The 20,985-nt window shown below is 36.7% G+C and overlaps 2 protein-coding genes across 2 annotated transcripts; both read right to left on the bottom strand.

The window, feature by feature from the left end:
* Window positions 1-538: 538 nt before the first annotated feature.
* LOC122665376 (arginase 1, mitochondrial) lies at window positions 539-8,055 on the bottom strand. Its single transcript, XM_043861511.1, has 6 exons — window positions 7,894-8,055; window positions 6,872-7,031; window positions 3,910-4,043; window positions 2,919-3,128; window positions 1,702-1,812; window positions 539-1,096 (listed from the first exon to the last, which is right to left on the bottom strand). Exons 1-6 carry the CDS (start codon window positions 8,038-8,040, stop codon window positions 836-838), a joined length of 1,023 nt encoding a protein of 340 aa, XP_043717446.1. The 5' UTR covers window positions 8,041-8,055; the 3' UTR covers window positions 539-835.
* A 103-nt stretch (window positions 8,056-8,158) lies between these two features.
* On the bottom strand, window positions 8,159-18,650 carry LOC122666038 (arginase 1, mitochondrial-like). Its single transcript, XM_043862154.1, has 8 exons — window positions 18,495-18,650; window positions 17,392-17,551; window positions 15,815-15,948; window positions 15,019-15,228; window positions 13,885-13,995; window positions 13,296-13,563; window positions 9,794-9,891; window positions 8,159-8,275 (listed from the first exon to the last, which is right to left on the bottom strand). Exons 1-8 carry the CDS (start codon window positions 18,633-18,635, stop codon window positions 8,159-8,161), a joined length of 1,239 nt encoding a protein of 412 aa, XP_043718089.1. The 5' UTR covers window positions 18,636-18,650.
* Window positions 18,651-20,985: the final 2,335 nt, after the last annotated feature.

The following is a 20,985-nucleotide window of genomic DNA, read 5'->3' as shown; positions in this document are numbered from 1 at the left end:
TCGGGAAAGCAACAGAGCGGCAGATTGGCTGGCTAGAGAAGATTGTGATACAAGCGCTTCTTGCACCTTCTTCCAGGACAGCTTGCTGGGGAGGAGCTTTGCAAGGATCATTAGGGAAGACAAGGCCGGGTTGCCGGTTTTCAGGTTCTAGCAGGTCTACTGTTTGCTTGTATGGGTTGATTCAATGAGGTCGTACTTGAGTGTTTATAAGATTGGGAAAGGGGTAAGGCGGGATGTCCCCCCCTCTTGTATTCTTTGATTCTTTGGATTGATTAATAAAATTCTAGGGGCTGCCCCAGGTCCCAGTTAAGTTCGGGTTAAAAAAAAAAATAATAAATAAAATCATCAGTTTGTCACTGATTATAATTCTTGAGAAGCAGTGGATATTCAAACTTCTTGCAGAGCAATTTAGATTTTTTCCCCTATTGATAGTAAAACAGAAATGTATGCTACCCAAGAATCCACAAACTCACTGATTGGCTGAAGCACAAATCCACATAGAACATAGAGAACATCAATGTATCAAGAAGACAAGTACAAAAATAGAGATTCATTTCTCTTTATTATTGCAATTCATTATCACTGTTTCCTACATTTTTCCTTTTCTTCAAGGCGTTCAAGTATATAGTATCATCCCATAGCTATGCAAAGCAGAGGAAGTAACGACCGAAACAGATCTCGGAAGAAACTAATTGTTCACTAAACTGTATACATATCATTTAGGGTTGTTTCACTGACATTGAATGAGAAAATGTCTAATTATTTCTTGAACACTTTGTATCACTTGGACAAAGGGATGGCTCATGCAATGGACGCATCCAACATGCATGTATGGTCATTTTGATATCTTTGCAGACAATTCTCTTACCAGCTTTGCAGCAACCATGGCAGTCATTCCATCAACAGTGTCACGTTGTGGGTTCAACTCCACAACATCTGCAGCAACAACATCACCTTGGAGATTGTGGAGGATGTTGAGGACGTCACGGAACGATAGGCCTCCCGGTTCTATGTGTGACACCCCAGGAGCAAATGCTGGATCAAGGCAGTCCACATCTACTGAAATATACACTCCCTTTACACCTTCCCCTAGTTTCTGTCCAGAAGTATAAACAAACATGTCAGAATATATCTGGATAATAGTTTATTACAGACTCTTTCGATTGACATATTAGTTTTTCTTGTACTTTATTTTAGATTATTGCAATTCAACAAAAAACTCAACTCAGCCTCTTCCCAACAGATTATTTCATTTTGAGAAATAGGAAATAATGGCGCGAGCTTATATGAAGACAAAGGGAAGATATGAGGAAGTCTAGTGCATAAGGCACGCCTGTATAGACCTTCTTGCCAATGAGTTAATAGCAACATTGTCAATCTGGACAGGCTATAAGTCAATATGGACAAGGATCCCAACTCTCTCTACAATGTTGGGAGACATCCATGAAATTTGCAAAGTGCTCAATGCCGATGTAAGGCATGCTAAGTTGCTTTCCACAACCAAAGGAGGGATGCGAATTTCTTAATAGAAATTCTCTAGCTATAGATATAAAAGCAGTTTACAATTCTTCTGGGAAAAATTGATAATTCCCAACTTGGTCTATTTTGTTCTAAGGCAATCACTGTGTGCATGTGAATCCATGTGCGCGCGCGCATGTGTGTGTGTGTGAGAGAGAGAGAGAGAAAGAGAGAGAGAGAGACCAAATTCTCCAAAAAGTCCCGATCTCTTGAAAATGTTCGCATTTCATATTGCTCCACACCAAATCTTTTCCCTTGTTCACGCCCTTCAATATTTATGGACCTAATGCCAACCTAAATTCAAGAGAAAAGCAGAAACCAATAATTTATCTGTATCACAATCAATCAGACCCTAAATTATGAGAAGATAGGCAGTCACCATTCACCCGATACAATACATACATGATGAGGAAGATAACTTATTCATCATTCTATTTAATAAATAAACAAGAAAAAACCCCCTGAAGGGCTTAAATCTACATTCACCTGGATGAATATGTATTTCCTGGAAATAATTTGACAAGAGATTTATTACACTGGTGATTCATAGTGTAGAGCTAATGAATTGGAACGGTGGTCAAAGAAACAAAAAAATAAGATGAAAGGGAAAATAGAAGCTGGCTCAAGAATACCAACTGCAATGGACAGGGTATTCCTTATTTTAAAAAAAAAAAAAAAAAAGCCTAAGAACATGTGAAGCAACCACAACTAGTCATGAAATGAAGATGTTAAGGAGTAAAGATATCCTTGTTTATAGTTGTCAGGTGGTAGCTTAATGGGAGCCCGGATTGTGGGAGATGTTGTCCATGAGTATTCATATTGCAAGTTTCTGACCAGTTGGATTTTTCCAAGTGGCATTACAAATTTTTAAGAAACAGTCAAAAAATCAACTTTCTATGATTATTTGATGGCTAAAAATACAAGGGAAAATCTTTAATATAAGGTGTCCCTTACAATTGAGATGGGGCCTGAAACTAGGAACACCAATCTATCTATTCCAATGGCCAGAGTGGGGAGATCAACTCTCCACATGGCATAAATAGGTGGACTTAGAAAGTAAGCTTTCCTTAGTTATTTATTCATCTGCAAAGCATCATCAGTATTTAATACCATTCTGAAACACAGAGTTAACCGGCAACAATCTAGTGTTAATTTTTAGCTTCCAGAAGATTTACCATCATTGTAGAACTTTCAACTCAAATCTTTAATAGCATTAAAAATGAGAATAAGATTTTCACTTTTACGAATAACAGAAGAAATGCAAAGTTATAAACCCTCCCACATTAATGTTTCTCATGAATAGATATGTTTATCTACAAATATACAACGTCGACTGCATTATAGAATCCAAATAGAATATGATAATGGAGAGAATAAAATTAGTTCAAAACGTCGATTACTTGCAGAAGCCGCCGTGCATAACCACCCTCCATAATTCGAGCAAAAGGAGAAGCATGTGAATATTTGTTTCCTTCAAAAGCATGATAGATATCAGGATGGGCATCTAAATGAAGTATATCCACAGGTCCACCAAGCTTCTCTGATACAGCTCTTACAACAGGAAAAGATATTGAGTGGTCACCACCTAAAACTAATGGGCGAAGTGGATCCTGAATAAGCATTGAAACAAGTTAAGGATTCAAAATTTATCTATATAAAGCACATGAGACAAACAAATATTATGCAGTGTGATTAAAGAAAATCAAAGAAATCTAACATTTACAACAATTCATCGTACAAAAATATAATATTTGCAGCTGAATGGGTCCTATTATGGTGTAAACTAACATAACTAACAAGCAGTAGCTGCTAAGAAAATAAAACATGATCAGCATCTACTTCCTTCAATTACGGGCTATTTCCAGGAGTGGTTTGCACTAGCAATCATGTGAAACATAAAGCATAAACAAAGTTCCAGATGTGCCTGAAAATGAGGATGCAGGAACTGAGATCTGCCATACTAGTCTTTCTTGCCGGAGAAGCCCAAATATTTGGTCATGATGGACAAGGTGAATTTTCCCCCACCTTAAAGACCATAGATTAGATTATATCTTTCTTCCAGCTCTTTACATATCCAATAGGTTAGAGTTTACTGTTTTAGTAAAGGGACTTTCAGTGGTACCATCTCCCCCCCCCCCCCCAAAAAAAAAAGAAAAGAAAAGAAAAAAGGAATGGGTGTGAACAATCTGATTATTGAAGAAAGGAAATTTAAAACAAAAGTGAACAACCTAAAGCATGTAAAATTTAGGGTTAATAAACAAAATTCCTAACAGCAGAAAGCTCCATGAGATATTTTCTTTTGAATTTTTAGAAGAAAAGATCAATAAGCAACCTTTAAAGGAGAAACATAAACACTAGATATATCCAAAAAAAAAAAATACAACGGCTTACTTCTTCCATCACAAGTTTCACAGAATCACTTATAATTTTCATCAATCTATCATCATCTACACCACAATCTCGAATCTCTTGAACAGGAACATCCCCAACATCAGTTAAAACACGTGGATCCTTTAATTCTTTCCCTGAAATTCCATAATACATATAACATTGAGATATAGTAAGTTCATATATATGAAAATGATAAGAAATGCAAAACCCAACATGTTGCTACAGAAAAATATACAAGCACAAAAAACTTTGTGGACTTTGTATACTCTTGTCAGCCTACAAAGGTCTTAAAAAAGCTCTCCTGGAAACTGACTCAAGATAAAATATCAGTGAACCTTTTTCAAAAATTCCTTCCTCCACTCTATTGAGGACATATAGAAAATGAATTGCTATTCAGAGCTTTTCATACAAGTAATAAAGTACAAATAATTCACCCAAAAAAAAAAGGTAGAAATAAATAACACATGATCCTTTTTCCTTTTTTTTAACTTTCATCATTATGGGGCTGAATGGTTGGTATAGAGAATCATGTTTCTAGTTCTGACATGGATTGGGCTGTATCAGGGATTCATCATTGCTTGATCAAAGGCTAGTCACATATACAGAGGAGATATAAACCCTTTTCCAGACAACATGAGGGAGCAGGACCAGTCGGGGAGATTCTGGAAAAGGTGGAGTTGCTAGGGTTTTGAGAAGGACAAGATCAGAAGGGCCATTTCTCAATACAGAAGGGGATAAAGCACTTAGGCCCAACAATTTCTTCTTTACTGAGGAACGATAGGATATTATGAAGGGAATATCACCAAAGTCCCCCCCCCCTAAAGAAAAGGTAGGAACAAATGTTTTTCAGGAGCTAAGGCCATCAACTTCATTGTCAGAATCTATAAGTATCATAACAAGGATTGGTCCAACCCTCAAAGAGAATTCCTTGATGATGTCATATTGACCTCTCAGGATCTTTCATGAAAAAATAGGATCATTGTGAATGAGACTCTGATTTCCTATGAGTTCAAGAACGGACGAAAGCATCTGGGCAGTTGGGAGTGGTTTGCAAAAATGAAGCTATATGGTAATATGAATAGAAAGTTTATGGTTTACATTTTGGGTCAAAAAGGTTTGAAGGAATTACTTGTCTTTGGTCTTCTCTATCATAATAAACAGCCCCCCCCCCCCCCAAAGTTTTTCTAGCTAGAAGAGGCATTGGACATGGTGATCCTTTGAATTTATTTCTTTTCACTACTGTTTCTGACAGCATGATTATGATGATATGCATCGATAATGATAACTTAACTTGTTTATTGTTGGTGGAAACGACTGGCAAGCATGTTGCATGATCCAGAATACAACCAACATATGATATGCAACAGAATGACAATGCCACTGGTGCTTGGATGAAACAAAAAAATGAGCATGTGGAATGATCCAGATTAAAACCAATGAAGTAGATTTGGAATGACCCAACTCTCTTACATATCTATAAGATATGGAGCTTGGATCAATTGAAGGGCCTTTTATAGCTTAATCCATCAGTTCTTTCCTCTCTTTATCATTCCTTGTTCCAGTCAAAAGGTACATAATACTCATTTTCTCTTGTGAATCTTGAAATTCATTGTTAACTGTAAAAATATTATGAATTATTGATGAAGATTCATTCATAGAATTCTTCTCTGCAAGCAAAATCAAAGATTGACCAATTCTAACAGTTTCTGTCATGGGTATGGATTCTATTTAGAAAATAGTGTAACCCAACTTGTCAAGTTCCAAAGTAGAGTGGAACAATGATTCTTTTGAATGTGAACCCAATGACATTTCTAACATCAATTCACCCAACATCAGCATTTGTCTATTTAGAAAATAGTGTAACCCAACTTGTCAAGTTCCAATGTAGAGTGGAACAATGATTCTTTTGAATGTGAACCCACCCAACTTGTCAAGTTCCAATGTAGAGTGGAACAATGATTCTTTTGAATGTGAACCCAATGACATTTCTAACATCAATTCACCCAACATCAGCAATTGTCTTTCTTTTTTTTTTTTTAAATGTTTACCCACAGAAAGTAGGAGACTGGATTACTGGAAGTACTTGATTCAAAAAGTTAGGGTAAATCTAGAGACTAGGAGGAAAGTTCTACATGTAATTTAAAGCCACCTAAGGGCAGTTAATGGATGTCTCCTTTTTAAAGCAGTGTCATCATCCCTTTCTATCTATGAACAGCATCCTACTGTTCTTGATACACAAAATACACTTTGATTAGAAAGCTTAACCCCTTTGGATGGGGAAAACCAAATAGCTGCTGACACTTTGGTTTCTTGAAATACCAATAATGTGTGCGTTTTTTTTCTTCATAAAATGATAAACCTAAAAATTTACAATTATTTTCTTCATGCTATATTGACAAGACATTGGCTCAGATATTGGGCATCTAATTATTTCTGGTCCATTAAAAATCCACAGTTAGAATTTCATACTATTCAGTTGAAATGAAGTTCCAATTGAAATATTGATAAGCTCAGAAAATATACCATTACTTTTTAATTTTTTTGGGACAATCTACTTGGGGTTTCACCTAAAAATTGCTTTCACTCTCTAGTGTCCTTGTCAATACTCCTCGACGATTGGAAACAAAATCGCATCAGTCTCTACTGCTATAATTCTAAGCAGTCAGTGAGTGGTAAATTTTGGTACTTAGTAGTCAATAGTCATACAAAGCTGCGGGTTGGATACCAATGAAAGTAAAGGCATTCTTCTATGAGGCATTGCGAACACTTGTCTTTCCAAACTACAATGTATAGTAAAATCACAGATAGGCACACGTTCAACACTTTCAGTATAACAAAATGATGCAACAACAAAAGATGGCATAATTCACAAACATATGAGATGTACTGACAAGACAATTGTTAAAAAGTGTTGGGGAGTGTGTTACAAGCTCCTCTGTCAAATGAAACAGCATGTACTTACCTTCTTCAGTTGTAGAATTTGTGCTGCCACACCAGATTGCCTCCCTAATCCGTGGAGGAGCAAATGCAGGTCCCTGAAGAAAAGATGAATTATGCCCTAAAGGAACTCCAAGAAGTGATGCTGATGCTGTAGCACCTCCTAATGCTCGCACAAGCTCCCCCTGAAGAAATCAATATTAACCCTTAGGTTGCAGCTTATAATGTCATGTCATAAATGGTGAAAGTTCAAAGTCTCTCAAATGAAAGGCAAAATACACAGCTTTTAATGAGTATATTTTCATGATAAACTAGAGAAGCCGACTCTTCAAATGATATAGACATTCTTGCAATACACCAATTACAAGAACCATGCCGTAATAGAAGCAATGCAGAGTGTGCTTTCAAGTTTTAATAGCAATGGATCTTAATGTTACTTCTTCGATACGTACAACAATCAGGATGCAGAGTAAGGTATAATGCATGATCCTTTGTCTAAGGGAAAGCCTCGCAGGATCCTGTGTAAGGAAAAACTTACTAGAGATCCAAATCCTCTCTTTATGATCAAACCACCATTGGAGTAGAAGGAAGATACTGTGGAAACTTCAGAACTAGAATTCACACATGCACTTAAGTGCTAGGTAACTTCAGAATGGTTCGCTGGGTAAATAGAGGTGTTGAGTTCAGAACTATAATTTGCACATAAACTTAATACTCGGGTAACTTCAGAACAGTTGGTAAATGTTGCACACACACACACACACAAACTGGCTGCTAATTCTCAACTTCCCAGAACTAGAGAGGAGCAAAATCTACTATTGAAGTTAAATTATTTTTAAGTTAATCACAGACTATCAGAGACGGAAAAAGAGTGAACAAGACAAGAGTACATTAAAATTTTCTTTACATTCAATCTGCAATAGTTCTTCAAATATATTTTTCCATGGTATAATCACCACAGTCAGTAATCTGTCACAAGTGACTCCACAAGTTAAAAGAGGAAAGGTTTGTGGAGATAATAGTATAATAGATGGAACAAAATCAAACCTTAAGCTTTGCCCTCTCGCGAATGAGAGTAAGAGAAGCCTCGATGACACGATTTTGGCCTTTTTCTAACAAAGCACTAGCAGTATGGACATTTGCAGCATTCAGTTGTTGTAAGTAGTTAATCCCCTGCCTCCCGATCTTCCACATGACTGTGAATTCAAACTAAGACCATAATATTTTAAGTAATTTAGTGATAAAATGTATCTGAAACAAAATTTTTAGAGTTCATGCTTCTTTTCTAGGTATTCAATAAATTAAAGAAATTCTAGAGTTGATATGAGCCCAGTTCCTTCATATCATACCAACTAGCAAAGACAGTAACAGAACCAACTAATTTGGAAATAGGTTTTTCTACTGAGCTTCCATCCTTGACAAATAGTAACTAACAAAATAACCACAAGAAAATTAGAAAACCAGAAATATGTCGGAGCAATGTTTGACCAGTGAACAGTGAATCAGATATGAGAGGAGGACAACAAGGAGAGCCTACTAAATTATGTTACGTTGGCCACCTTAATCAACAAGAGATGTTTGTCAATTTTGAGATGTTTATATCCTAGATTGGGATGACAGGAGAGCATTTGGGTAGGCAGTGCAAGTAGTTTGGGATATGGCTTCGCAAGTCAAGTTTTATCATAGTAACATATATCTGGTGATTCAATTAAATTTTATTCATATCATCTACTTAAAGGGAGTGAGATCTTAATGAGTAAGCAAATCCTAGATTGTAAATAGAAAGAGGGAAGCAAAACAGAGTCCAGAGTTACCAGGTTGCTCAGAATACTAGTAGCCCCACTTAGTTCCTATGAAGAGATAATTAGTCAATTCACCCAACAAGCTAACTTAAATCCTGGAATCCCCTAGCTAGTTTAAGCTATTTTGTTCCACATTGCTTGTCTGAGTGGCCTCTCAACATAGCTTCTTTTTTTTTTTTTGGGGGGGGGGGAGGAGGTGGAAGAGAGGGATCCTATATATTTTTCAGAAGACTCACTAAGAGTAGTTTTCCAAAGAACTTGTTTTCAATTATGGATAAGATTACACAGAACATCTGCTGACTCTATAAAAAGGAAATCTCTTTATAACTTGATTAGATGATTAAACTTTTCCATAAACATGTTCAATCAAGCAAAACCCAAGGATTGAGATGCACACATAGAGAATCAGGAACAAAAATAAGAAACATAATTACAAGTTCTTTCCATTGGGGGAAAAATAAACAGGATACATTGCCATTTGCTAGGCATTATCATCGTGTAAACCAATGAATCCAGCCCAATCAGGACCAGTTATAATACATAATCTATACTATGGAAGGGCCAATCCATCTGAACTAAGCCTGTGCTTCAATCATTTATGTAATCACACAAGATGATCCATTTTATCTAACAGTTTGGACTCTAAGGCAATACTAAAAGCAGCATCCGATCAAATTTGTCAACTAGAGACCATCCAGCATTACATTAGTTACACAATGGAAATCTCAAAACACTATAAGAAAAAATATAAAAACAGTAAAGGAAGCAGATGACCATATATAACTTGACAAAAGGAACCAGAAAGAGAGAGAGTAGAAACTGAATAAAGGCTCCCACCTCCAAAACACCCCAATCCCCCAAAGGCCCAAACATTGTGTAACAGGAAAATGAATCATCTCGGTTCGGGAAACCAATGGGGCAGATACCTCATCGACTAGGTTAGACAGTATTGTCACTACATGAACAATGAATATTCTCCCTCTGTTGTGACTAAGCTATGGAAAATTGAAAAAGAAAAAATTTTCCGAAATTGTTATCCTCAAATGGGTAAAAGGGAGGGGGGATAATGGGAAGAGAATATCACAAAAGGATTCATGTAACGAAGATGCAGAAGAAAGTAATGAAAGTAAAGATTGCATTAGTACCTGGAAAAGAAACCGATAAGAAGAAGAAGGAGATGCAGATGCAGATGCAGAAGCAGAAGCAGCAGAAACAGAAGTAAAGATTACCCTGCACTGAGAGTCTGAGACAAGTCGATTAAGATTTTAAGAGACGAAAAGCAAATCCGCACTTATCCAATTAATAATTAATTAATAATGAGCCATGCATGCACTAGCTTTTGGAGGAGAAGCTGAGAGGAAGAGAGAGAGAGAAGGAATGAGTCAGAACTCACAATTGACAAAGAAATCACTGAGAAGTTGGAAACCGACGTCACAGTTTCCGATATGGATGAATCATAACTCATAAGGTAAACTGCTCGGACATAACCCCTCAAACCTTTCCACGCAAGCCGTTTTTTTTTTTTTTTATAAAGGACGCAAGCCGCATTTCGTTCGATCTGGTAGTGGAAACCACATATTTCAATGTGTCCTCTACATCATTATTTGACACGTGGTTCTTGAAAAGATACGGTTGAAATTTCATCAAGAGAACTTCAACGGGACCCGGATCCTCTCCCGCGAGCATCCAACGGCTGGAGGCATCTGGGCACGTACCCGAGTGCCTCCAGCCGTTGGATACGCGCTGGAAGGGACTGGTGGACAGGATTTATTTCGAAACTTCACGTGACCATATGTTGCCCATGCATGGGTAGTTTAAGGCCGAGTGTGGTATGCTTTTTGGGAATAAATATTGACTTTAAGACGTATTCTTGATTCATCTTTCAGAAAAAATCTGGTGATTCGACCTCGTCAAACTTGCTTAAGACGAGTTACTTTTTTTTAGTACAATAAATATGTATACATATTTTACTCAACTTAATTTTTAAGTGAATTGGTTTTATGATTTCTTAAAAATGATTAGATTCACCAAATATGTCATGATTCGTATAAGAATACTGAGTCTCATTTGATTTGAATGATTTGTGATCGAGTCTCGTTATCTTAACTTAATCTACATGACTCTTGACCAAATTTTCTAAAATTTTAATTCAACTCGGTCCAATCAAAACCTAATTTTCTACCTATGGACTCAAAATCTATTTTGTGAATACATATCAGATACAGCCTAAGCCCAGAAAGAGGCCTAATCCATTCGATTCTAGTTTTTGTCCGTGAAATCTTGAATGAGACCGAAGTTATTAACACCCTTACGGTAGTAGTAGGAAGGTAAGAGCAAAATGATCTGAACAGTCCCGAACTGTTGCCTCGAGGCGCACATCGGATGACCTATGGCTGTGGTTGCGATACGATCTCAGCCGTGCAACTAACGGCACCAGTGAACTCAGCCCCTCGTCATCCGTGCAGGATTAGTTAGCTTATTCGATCTTTCATTCGCTTGTCTGGTATAGTATTGGCAGTCGCATAGGGTGTTGCAGACCTTTTCTGGGGATTTCAGGTAGCCCGAGAAGCTGCTACAAAGTCTGCAACTGTTATAGGCCCATAACTGGCCCATCACAGGAATGGGGTCCAATCGCCCACTTCTTCTGATTCCCCCTAAAGGGGCGGGCTTTGTCCAATGCTTGAGATTTGAGGCTATCAGCACAGATTTCCATGCTTGTCGTCTTTCTTGTGGGAGTTTGGTATCCCAACTTCAATTCCGTATGACAAAGATATAAGTGGACTGGATTTGGTGTTTGGACGTTTCTAACTTTGGAGTAACTCTTGTAGGCCCAGGCCTGTATTAAGCGATCCGGAAGGTGAAGCCCAAATATTTCTTGCTAGAATATAATGGCTGGGCCACCCAGTGAATGTTGTGACCAGAGATTGATTTTTGACCTTTTGGAATTCGTGGTGAATTGGGATAGAATTTTCCCTCGTTTCTTTTATGCACAAAACATTTCAGAAGTCAGAACAGGTAGCCCAAATATATACTATGTGGGAAACTGTAGGCCCAGGCCCATATTAGCGATCAAGTAGGTGAAGCCTAAATATTTCCTTCTAGAATTTAGTGGGCTATGAGCCACCTGTACAAAATTGTTCCGAAAGGGTGATTTAATGGAGGCCAAAGTCTGTGGACAGATAGAACCCAAGGCCACAGTTTAAAAAAACAAAGGAAAATTTCACATACCTCCCTTGAGGTTTGTCTTAATTATACTTTCACCTGTGAGATTTGAAAATTTTCACATATCACCCTTGCTTCCCAAACTAATTAACAAAAAAATCCAGTCTTTTTTTTTTTTTTTTTTTCTCAATAAACACCCAGTCTGTTAGCTGGTGACTAAAAACCTTAAAATTGTGTTTTATTGATCAAATTGTTCTCATATTCCCCAGATCGTTCAAAGTTTGAAAAAAAAAAAATTCAAATGAATCTTACCATTAAACCCACCAAAATCCACTTCAATGGATAGTCGACGATACTAAAGAAAATACATAAGCTAATACTATCAGTTTGTCATTGATTATATGATCAGTGCAAAATAATCTAAAAATAAAATAAAATAAAATAGAGAAATAATATGGAGAGAGAGAGAGATGAAATAGGGATTTGGGGTTTACTTTATGGATGAAGCAAGGGCATCTGACTTGGATGAAGAAGCCTACCTCATCTCTAAGAGATAAATTAGGGATTCAAAACTCCTTTCTTTCATTTGATGCTAGTAATAAATAGGGCTGCTAAGGTAACATTTACACAACTTCTACCATTTAGTTACCACTTCCATTACAACCCCTCCTACGTTACAAGTCACTCCTTAACTAACCCACTCATTACCCAATAACTAACTACAATATACCAAATCAATAATCTAATACCTTTATGCACGTAACATTATAATTCTGGAGAAGCAATGGATATTCAAACTTCTTGCAGAGCAATTTAGGTTTTAGGTTTTTTCCCCTATTGCTTGTAAAACAGGAAATGTATGCTACCCAAGAATCCAAACTCATTGATGGGCTGCAGCACAAATCCACATAGAACATAGAGAACATCAATGTATCAAAGAAGACGAGCAGAAAAATAGAGATTCATTATCACTTTTTCCTACATTTTTACTTTTCTTCAAGGCATTCAAGTATATAGTATCATCCCATAGCTATGCAAAGCAAAGGAAGTAACGACTGAAATAGATCTCGGAAGAAACTAATTGTTCACTAAACTGTATACATATTGTAAAGAATCCCAGAACCTAATCTGGCAAAGAGAAGAGAGAAGATAGAAAGAGACCAAGAGAGAAAAAGAGAGAACATGGGAGAAAAGGGCTGTACGATCTACTGCATTCGCCAACATTTATTTATATTAAGTCAAAACAGAATTACAAAAGGAATATAACTCTTACATAATTAAGCATAAAGCCTAAACAAAAGGCTTGCTTAGACTAGACTAGGAAACTAACAATTAAAGACAAACTAATACAGGAAACCACAATAGAGGGACTCCCCCTATCGTGTTACATATCTCTTTAACACATAGAATTTAGGATTGTTTCACTGACATTGAATGAGAAAATGTCTAATTATTTCTTGAACACTTGATTTCACCTGGGCGGACCTGTCACGATTTTTGACATCTTTGCAGCCAATTCTCTTACCAGCTTTGCAGCAACCATGGCAGTCATTCCACTAAAAGTGTCACGCTGTGGGTTAAACTCCACAACATCTGCACCAACAATATCACCTTGGAGGTTGTGGAGGATGTTGAGGACGTCACGGAAAGATAGGCCTCCCGGTTCTATGTGTGACACCCCAGGAGCAAATGCTGGATCAAGGCAGTCCACATCTACTGAAATATACACTCCCTTTACACCTTCCCCTAGTTTCTGTCCAAAAGTATACGCAAACATGTAAGAATACATCTGGATTATAATCACATTGTCAACGTGGACAAGGATCCTAACTCTCTCTACAATGTTGGGAGACATCCATGAAATTTGCAAAGTGCTCAATGCCGATGTTAAGGCATGCTAAGTTGTTTTCCACAACCATAGGAGGGATACTAAGCATAGAAATAAAAGCAGTTTACAATTCTTCTGGAAAAAATTGATAATTCCCAACTTGGTCTATTTTGTTCTAAAGCAATCACTGTGTGTATGTGAATTCATGTATGTGTGTGTGTGTGTGTGAGAGAGAGAGAGAGAGACCAAATTCTCCAAAAATTGCCGATCTCTTGAAAATGTTCGCATTTCATATTGCTCCACACCAAATCTTTTCCCCTGTTCACGCCCTTCATAATTTATGGACCTAATGCCAACCTAAATTCAAGAAAAAAGCAGAAACCAATAATTTATCTGTATCACAATCAATCAGCCCCTACATTATGAGAAGATAGGCAGTCACAATATATCACCTGATACAATAAATACATGATGAGGAAGATAACTTATTCATCATTCTATTTAATAAAGAAACAAGAAAAACACTACCCCTGCAGGGCTTTAACCTATTTTCACCTGGATGAATATGTATTTCCTGGAAATAAATTTGACAAGAGATTTATTACACTGGTGATTCATAGTGTAGAGCTAATGAATTGGAACGGAAGTCAAAGAAACAAAAAATAAGATGAAAGAGAAAATAGAAACTGGTTCAAGCATACCAAATGCAATGGACAGGGTATCCCTTATTAAGGAAAAAAAAAAAAAAGCCTTAGAACATGTGAAACAACCACAATTAGTCTTGGAATGAAGACGTAAAGAGTAACGATATCCTTGTTTATATTTGTCAGGTGGCAGCTTGTCAAAAAATCAGCTTTCAATACAATTAATTGATGGCCGAAAATACAAGGAAAAATCTTTAATATAAGGTGGCCCTTACAATTGACATGGGCCCCGAAACTAGGAACATGGCCAATCTAGTGCTTAACCAATCTATATATTCCAATGGCCAGAGTGGGGAGATCAACTCTCAACATGGTATAGATAGGTGGACTTAGAAAATAAGCTTTCCCGAGTTATTTATTCATCTGCAAAGCATCATCAGTATTTAATACCTCTGAAAAACAGAGTTGACCAGCAACAATCTAGTGTTAATTCTTAGTTTCCAGAAGATTTAACATCATTGTAGAACTTTCAATTCAAATATTTAATAGCATTAAAAATGAGAATAGGCATTTCAATTTTGCAAATAACAGAAGAAATGCAAAGTTATAAACCCTCACACATCATGCAAAATTTCGTGGAAATGGTTGTCTGCAAATATACATTGTCGACTGCATTATGGAATTCAAATAGAATATGATAATGGAGAGAATAAAATAAGTTCAAAATGTAGATTACTTGAAGAAGCCGCCGTGCATAACCACCCTCCATAATTCGAGCAAAAGAAGAAGCATGTGAATATTTGTTTCCTTCAAAAGCATCATAGATATCAGGATGGGCATCTAAATGAAGAATATCCACAGGTCCACCAAGCTTCTCTGATACAGCTCTTACAACAGGATAAGATATTGAGTGGTCACCACCTAAAACTAATGGGCGAAGTGGAACCTGAATAAGCATTGAAACAAGTTAAGGATTCAAAATTTATCAAAGAAATCTAACGTTTACAACAATTCATGGCACAAAAATATACTATTTGCAGCTGAATGGGTCCTATTATGGTGTAAACTAACATAACTAACAAGCAGTAGCCGCTAAGAAAATAAAATATGATCAGCATCTACTTCCTTCAATTACTGGCTATTTCCAGGAGTGGTTTGCACTAGTAATCATGTGTAACATAAAGCATAAACAAAGTTCCAGATGTGCATGAAAATGAGGATGCAGGAACTGAGATCTGCCATACTAGTCTTTCTTGCCGGAGAAGCCCAAATATTTGGTCATGAAGGACAAGGTGAATTTCCCCCCACCTTAAAGACAATAGATTAGGTTATATCTTTCTTCCAGCTCTTTACATATCCAATAGGTTAGAGTTTACTGTTTTAGTAAAGGGACTTTCAGTGGTACCATTCCCCCCCCCCCCCCCCCTCAAAAAAAAAAAAAAAGGAATGATAAGAAATGCAAAACCCAACATGTTGAAGAGGAGAAACATACACACTGGATATATCCAAAAAATAAAATAAAAACGGCTTACTTCTTCCATCACAAGTTTCACAGAATCACTTATAGTTTTCATCAATCTATCATCATCTACACCACAATCTCGAATCTCTTGAACAGGAAGATCCCCAACATCAGTTAAAACACGTGGATCCTTTATATCTGCCCCTGCAATTCCATAATACATATAACATTGAGATATAGTAAGTTCATATATATGAAAATGATAAGTAATGCAAAACCCAACATGTTGCTACAGAAAGATATAAAAGCCCAAAAAACTTTACTTTGTATACCCTTGTCAGTCTGCAAAGGTCTTAAAAAGCTCTGCTGGAGGCTGACTCCAGATAAAATATCAGTGTACCTTTTTTAAAAATTCTTTCCTCCACTCTATTGAGGGCATATAGAAAATGATCTGTTATTCGGAGCTTTCCATATAAGTAATTAAAGTACAAATAAATTACACATGATCCTTTTTTCTTTTTTAACTTTCATCACTGTGGGGCTGATTGGTTGAATGGTTGGTATAGAGAATCATGTTCTAGTTCGGACATGGATTGGGCTGTGTATCAGGGATCCATCATTGCTTGGTCAAAGGCTAGTCATATATACTGAGGAGATATATATATAAACCCTTTTCCATACAACATGAGGGAGCAGGACGGGGATAAGCCACTTAGGCCCAATAATTTCTTCTTTACTGAGGAATGATAGGATATTATGAAGGGAATATCACCAAAGTTTCTTCTTCATTGTCAGAATCTATTAAGTATCATTACAAGGGTTGATCCAACCCTCAAAGAGAATTCCTTGATGATATCATATTCACCTTTCAGGAGCTTTCATGAAAAATAGGATGATTGTGAATGAGACTCTGAGTTCCTAATAGTTCAAGAATGGACGAAAGCATCTGGGCAGTTGGGAGTGGTTTGCAAAAGTGAAGCCGTATGGTAATGTGAATAGGAATTTTATGGTTTATATCTTGGGTCAAAAAAGTTTGAAGGAATTACTTGTCTTGGGTCTTCTCTATCATAATAAAAAAAAAAACCCTAAAGTTCTTCCAGCTAGAAGAGGCATTGGACATGGTGATCCTTTGAATTTCTTTCTTTTCACTGCTGTTTCTGACAGTATGAATGTCATGATATGCATTTATAATGATAACGTAACTTGTTTATTGTTGGTGGAAACGACTGGCAAGCATTTGGCATGATCAAGAATAAAACCAACATATGATATGTGTAACAGAATGACAATGCCACTGGTGCTTGGATGAAACAAACAAATGAGCATGTGGAATGATTCAGATTAAAACCAATGAAGTAGATTTGGAATGACCCTACTCTCTTACATATCTATAAAATGTGGAACTTGGATCAATAGAAGGGCCTTTTATAGCTTAATCCATCAGTTCTTTCCTTTCAATATCATTCCTTGTTCCAGTAAAAAATCACAGATAGGTACATGTTCAACACTTTCAATATAACAAAATGATACAGCAACAAAAGATGGCATAATTCACAAACATATGAGATGTACGGGCAGGATAAATGTGAAAAAGTGTTGGTGAGTACGTTACAAGCTCTTCTGTCAAATGAAACAACATGTACTTACCTTCTTCAGTTGTAGAGTTTGTGCTGTCACACCACATTGCCTCCCTAATCCATGGAGGAGCAAATGCAGGTCCCTGAAGAAAAGATGAGTTATGCCCTAAAGGAACTCCAAAAAGTGCTGTTGATGCTGTAGCACTTCCTAATGCTCGCACAAGCTCCCCCTGAAGAAATCAATATTAACCCTTAGGTTGTTGCTTATAATGTCATGTCATAAATGGTGAAAGTTCAAAGTCTCTCAAATGGCAGGCAAAATACACAGCTTTTAATGAGTATATGCATGATAAACAAGAGAAGCTGACTCTTCGAATGATATAGACATTCTTGTTATCCACCAATTACAAGAACCATGCCAAATAGAAGCAATGCAGAGTGTACTTTCAAGTTTTAATAGCAATGCATCTTAACGTTACTTCTTCAATACATACAACATTCAGGATGTAGAGTAAGGTATAATGCATGATCCTTTGTCTAAGGGAAAGCCTCGCAGGATTCTGGGTAAGGAAAAACTTAACTAGAGAGCCAAATCCTCTCTTTTGTGATCAAACCACCATTGGAGTAGAAGGCAAATAATGTGGAAACTTCAGAACTAGAATTCACACCAGCACTTAAGTTCTAGGTAACTTCAGAATAGTTCTCTGGGTAAATAGAGGTGTGGAGTTCAGAACTATAATTTGCACATAAACTTAATACTCAGGTAACTTCAGAACAGTTGGTAAAATTGTTGTACACACACACACACACACAAACTGACTGCTAATTGTCAACTTCCCAGAACTAGAGAGGAGCAAAATCTAGTTTAGAAGTTGACTTGTTTTTAAGTTAATCCACAGACTATCAGAGATGGAAAGGCAGTGACCAAGACAAGAGTACATTAAAATTTTATTTATATGCTATCTGCAATAGTTCTTCAACTATATTTTGCCATGGTATAATTATATCACTTATTCCTAGACAACAGTTAATATGAAATAACATGTGATTATATAATTGACATAATGTGCAGAAAACAAAACCACAGTCAGTAATCTGTCACAGATGACTCCACAAGTTAAAGGAGGAAAGGTTTGTGGAGATAATAGTATATTAGATGGAACAAAATCAAACCTTAAGTTTTGCATGCTCGCGAATGAGAGTAAGAGAAGCCTCTATGACACGATTTTGCCCATTTTCTAACGAAGCAGTGTGGACATTTGCAGCATTCAGTTGTTGTAAGTAGTTAATCGCCTGCCTCCCAATCTTCCACATGACTGTGAATTCAAACTAAGACCACAATATCTTAAGTAATTTAGTGATTACATGTATCTGAAACAAAATTGTTAGTGTTCATGCTTCTTTTCTAGGTATTCAATAAATTAAAGAAATTCTAGAGTTGATATGAGCCCAGCTCCTTCATATCATACCAACTAGCAAAGACAGTAACAGAACCAACTAATTTGGAAATAGGTTTATCTACTGAGCTTCCATGCTTGACAAATAGTAACTAACAAAATAGCCACAAGAAAATTAGAAAACCAGAAATATGTCGGAGCAATATTTTTTGACCAGTGAACAGTGAATCAGATCTGAGTGGAGGACAAGAAGGGGAGCCTACTAAATTATGTTACATTGGCCACCTTAATCAACAAGACATGTTTCTCAGTTTTGAGATGTTTATATACTAGATTGGGATGAGGAGAGCATTTGGGTAGCCAGTGCAAGTAGTTTAGGATGCGGCTTCGCGAGTCAAGTTTTATCATAGTAACATATATCTGGTGATTCAATTACATTTTATTCATATAATCTACTTACAGGGAGTGAGATCTTAATGAGTAACCAAATCCTAGATTGTAAATACAAAGAGGGAAGCAAAACAGAGTCCAGAGTTACCAGGTTGCTCAGCATACTAGTAGCCCCTTAGTTCCTATGAAGAGATTATTCATGAATTTGCCCAACAAGCTAACTTAAATCCTGGAATCCCCTAGCTAGTTTAAGCTATTTTGTTTCACATAGCTTGTCTGAATGGCCTCTTAACATAGCTGTTTTTTTTTTTTTTTTTTTTTTTTTGGGGGGGGGGGGGTTTGGGTAGGGAGGGAGGGAGGGATCCTATATATAATGTTATTTTTTACAGAATTCTAGCTTTCCAAAGGACTAGTTTTCAATTGCGGATAAGATTACACAGCACATCTGCTGACTCTATAAAATGGAATTCTCTTTATGACTTGGTTAGATGATTCAACGTTTCCATAAACATAGTTCAATCAAGCAAAATCCAAGTTCTGAGATACACACATAGAGAATCAGGAACAAAAATAAAAAACAGAATTACAAGTTCTTTCTTTTGGGGGGAAAAATAAACAGGATACACTGCCATTTGCTAAGTATTATTATCGTTTAAACCAGTGAATCCGGCCCAAAAAAAGACCAGTTATAATACAAAAGCTATACTATTGGGGGGCCAAACCATCTGAACTAAGGCTGTTCTTCAATCATTTTTGTAATCACACAAGATGATCCATTTTATCTAACAGTTTGGACTCTTAAGGGGGGCAATACTTAAAGCAGCATCCGATCAAGTTTGTCAACTATAGACCATCCAGCATTACATTAGTTACACAATGGAAATCTCAAATCACTATGTGAGAAAATATGTATATATATATATATATATATGTAAGAACAGCACCTTGACAAAAGAAACCAAAGAGAGAGAGAGAGAGAGAGAGAGAGAAGAAGAAGAAACAGAATAAAGGCTCCCACCTACACCTTAACACACCTAAATCCCCCAAAGGCCCAAACATTGTGTAACAGAAAATGAATAATCTCGGTTCTAGGGAAATCAGTGGGGCTAAGGTATTCTTCCTCAGTTGGGACTAAGCTAGGCCTCGTTCTTTAACGGAATAGTTTGCAAGGGGTGGGAAAATTGTGGTAAAATGCTAACATGATATTGCAAAAATCCCACCTCAGATTGAACTAGGCTTGTTTGTTTAGCGGAATAGTTTGCAAGGGGTGGGAATGTTGAGATAATGGAGAGAACATAATCATTACCATTGTCGACTGACATGGCATTACTAATTCTATAATTTTCCCACCTCTTAGGCTTTACAAAGTCCTTCCAAACATGTGGAATTTTGTAACTTTCCCATGAAATGTTACAATAATCTATCTACTCTTTAGATTTCCAAACACATGGGATCCATCCCTCAGTAATCCCATGACTCTCCCACCCATAAACCCCTCTAAACAAAAGATTATGCGACGAGAATGTCACAAAAGGATTCATGTAACAAATATGGAGGAGAAAGTAATGAAAGTAAAGATAGCATTACTACCTAAAAAAGAAACCAACAATAAAAAGAAGGAGATGCAGATGCAGATGCAGATGCAGAAGCAGTAGCAACAAAAGAAAAGATTACCTTGCACTGAAGAGTCTGAGACAATTCGATTATGATTTATAGAGATGAAAAGCAAATTCGCACTTATCCAATTTGATATTCCACCCAACAACATTATGACACAGCAACATTACAATCCCCAGTTATCCAATTTGAAATATCTCACATTTTCAATGCGTGGTCCATCAATTATTTGATACGTGATCTTGGATACAATTGATGTG

This window comes from Telopea speciosissima, chromosome 6 (genome assembly GCF_018873765.1).
Source record: "Telopea speciosissima isolate NSW1024214 ecotype Mountain lineage chromosome 6, Tspe_v1, whole genome shotgun sequence".
Lineage (NCBI taxonomy): Eukaryota > Viridiplantae > Streptophyta > Magnoliopsida > Proteales > Proteaceae > Telopea > Telopea speciosissima.
This window is presented reverse-complemented; position numbering and strand designations above follow the sequence as displayed.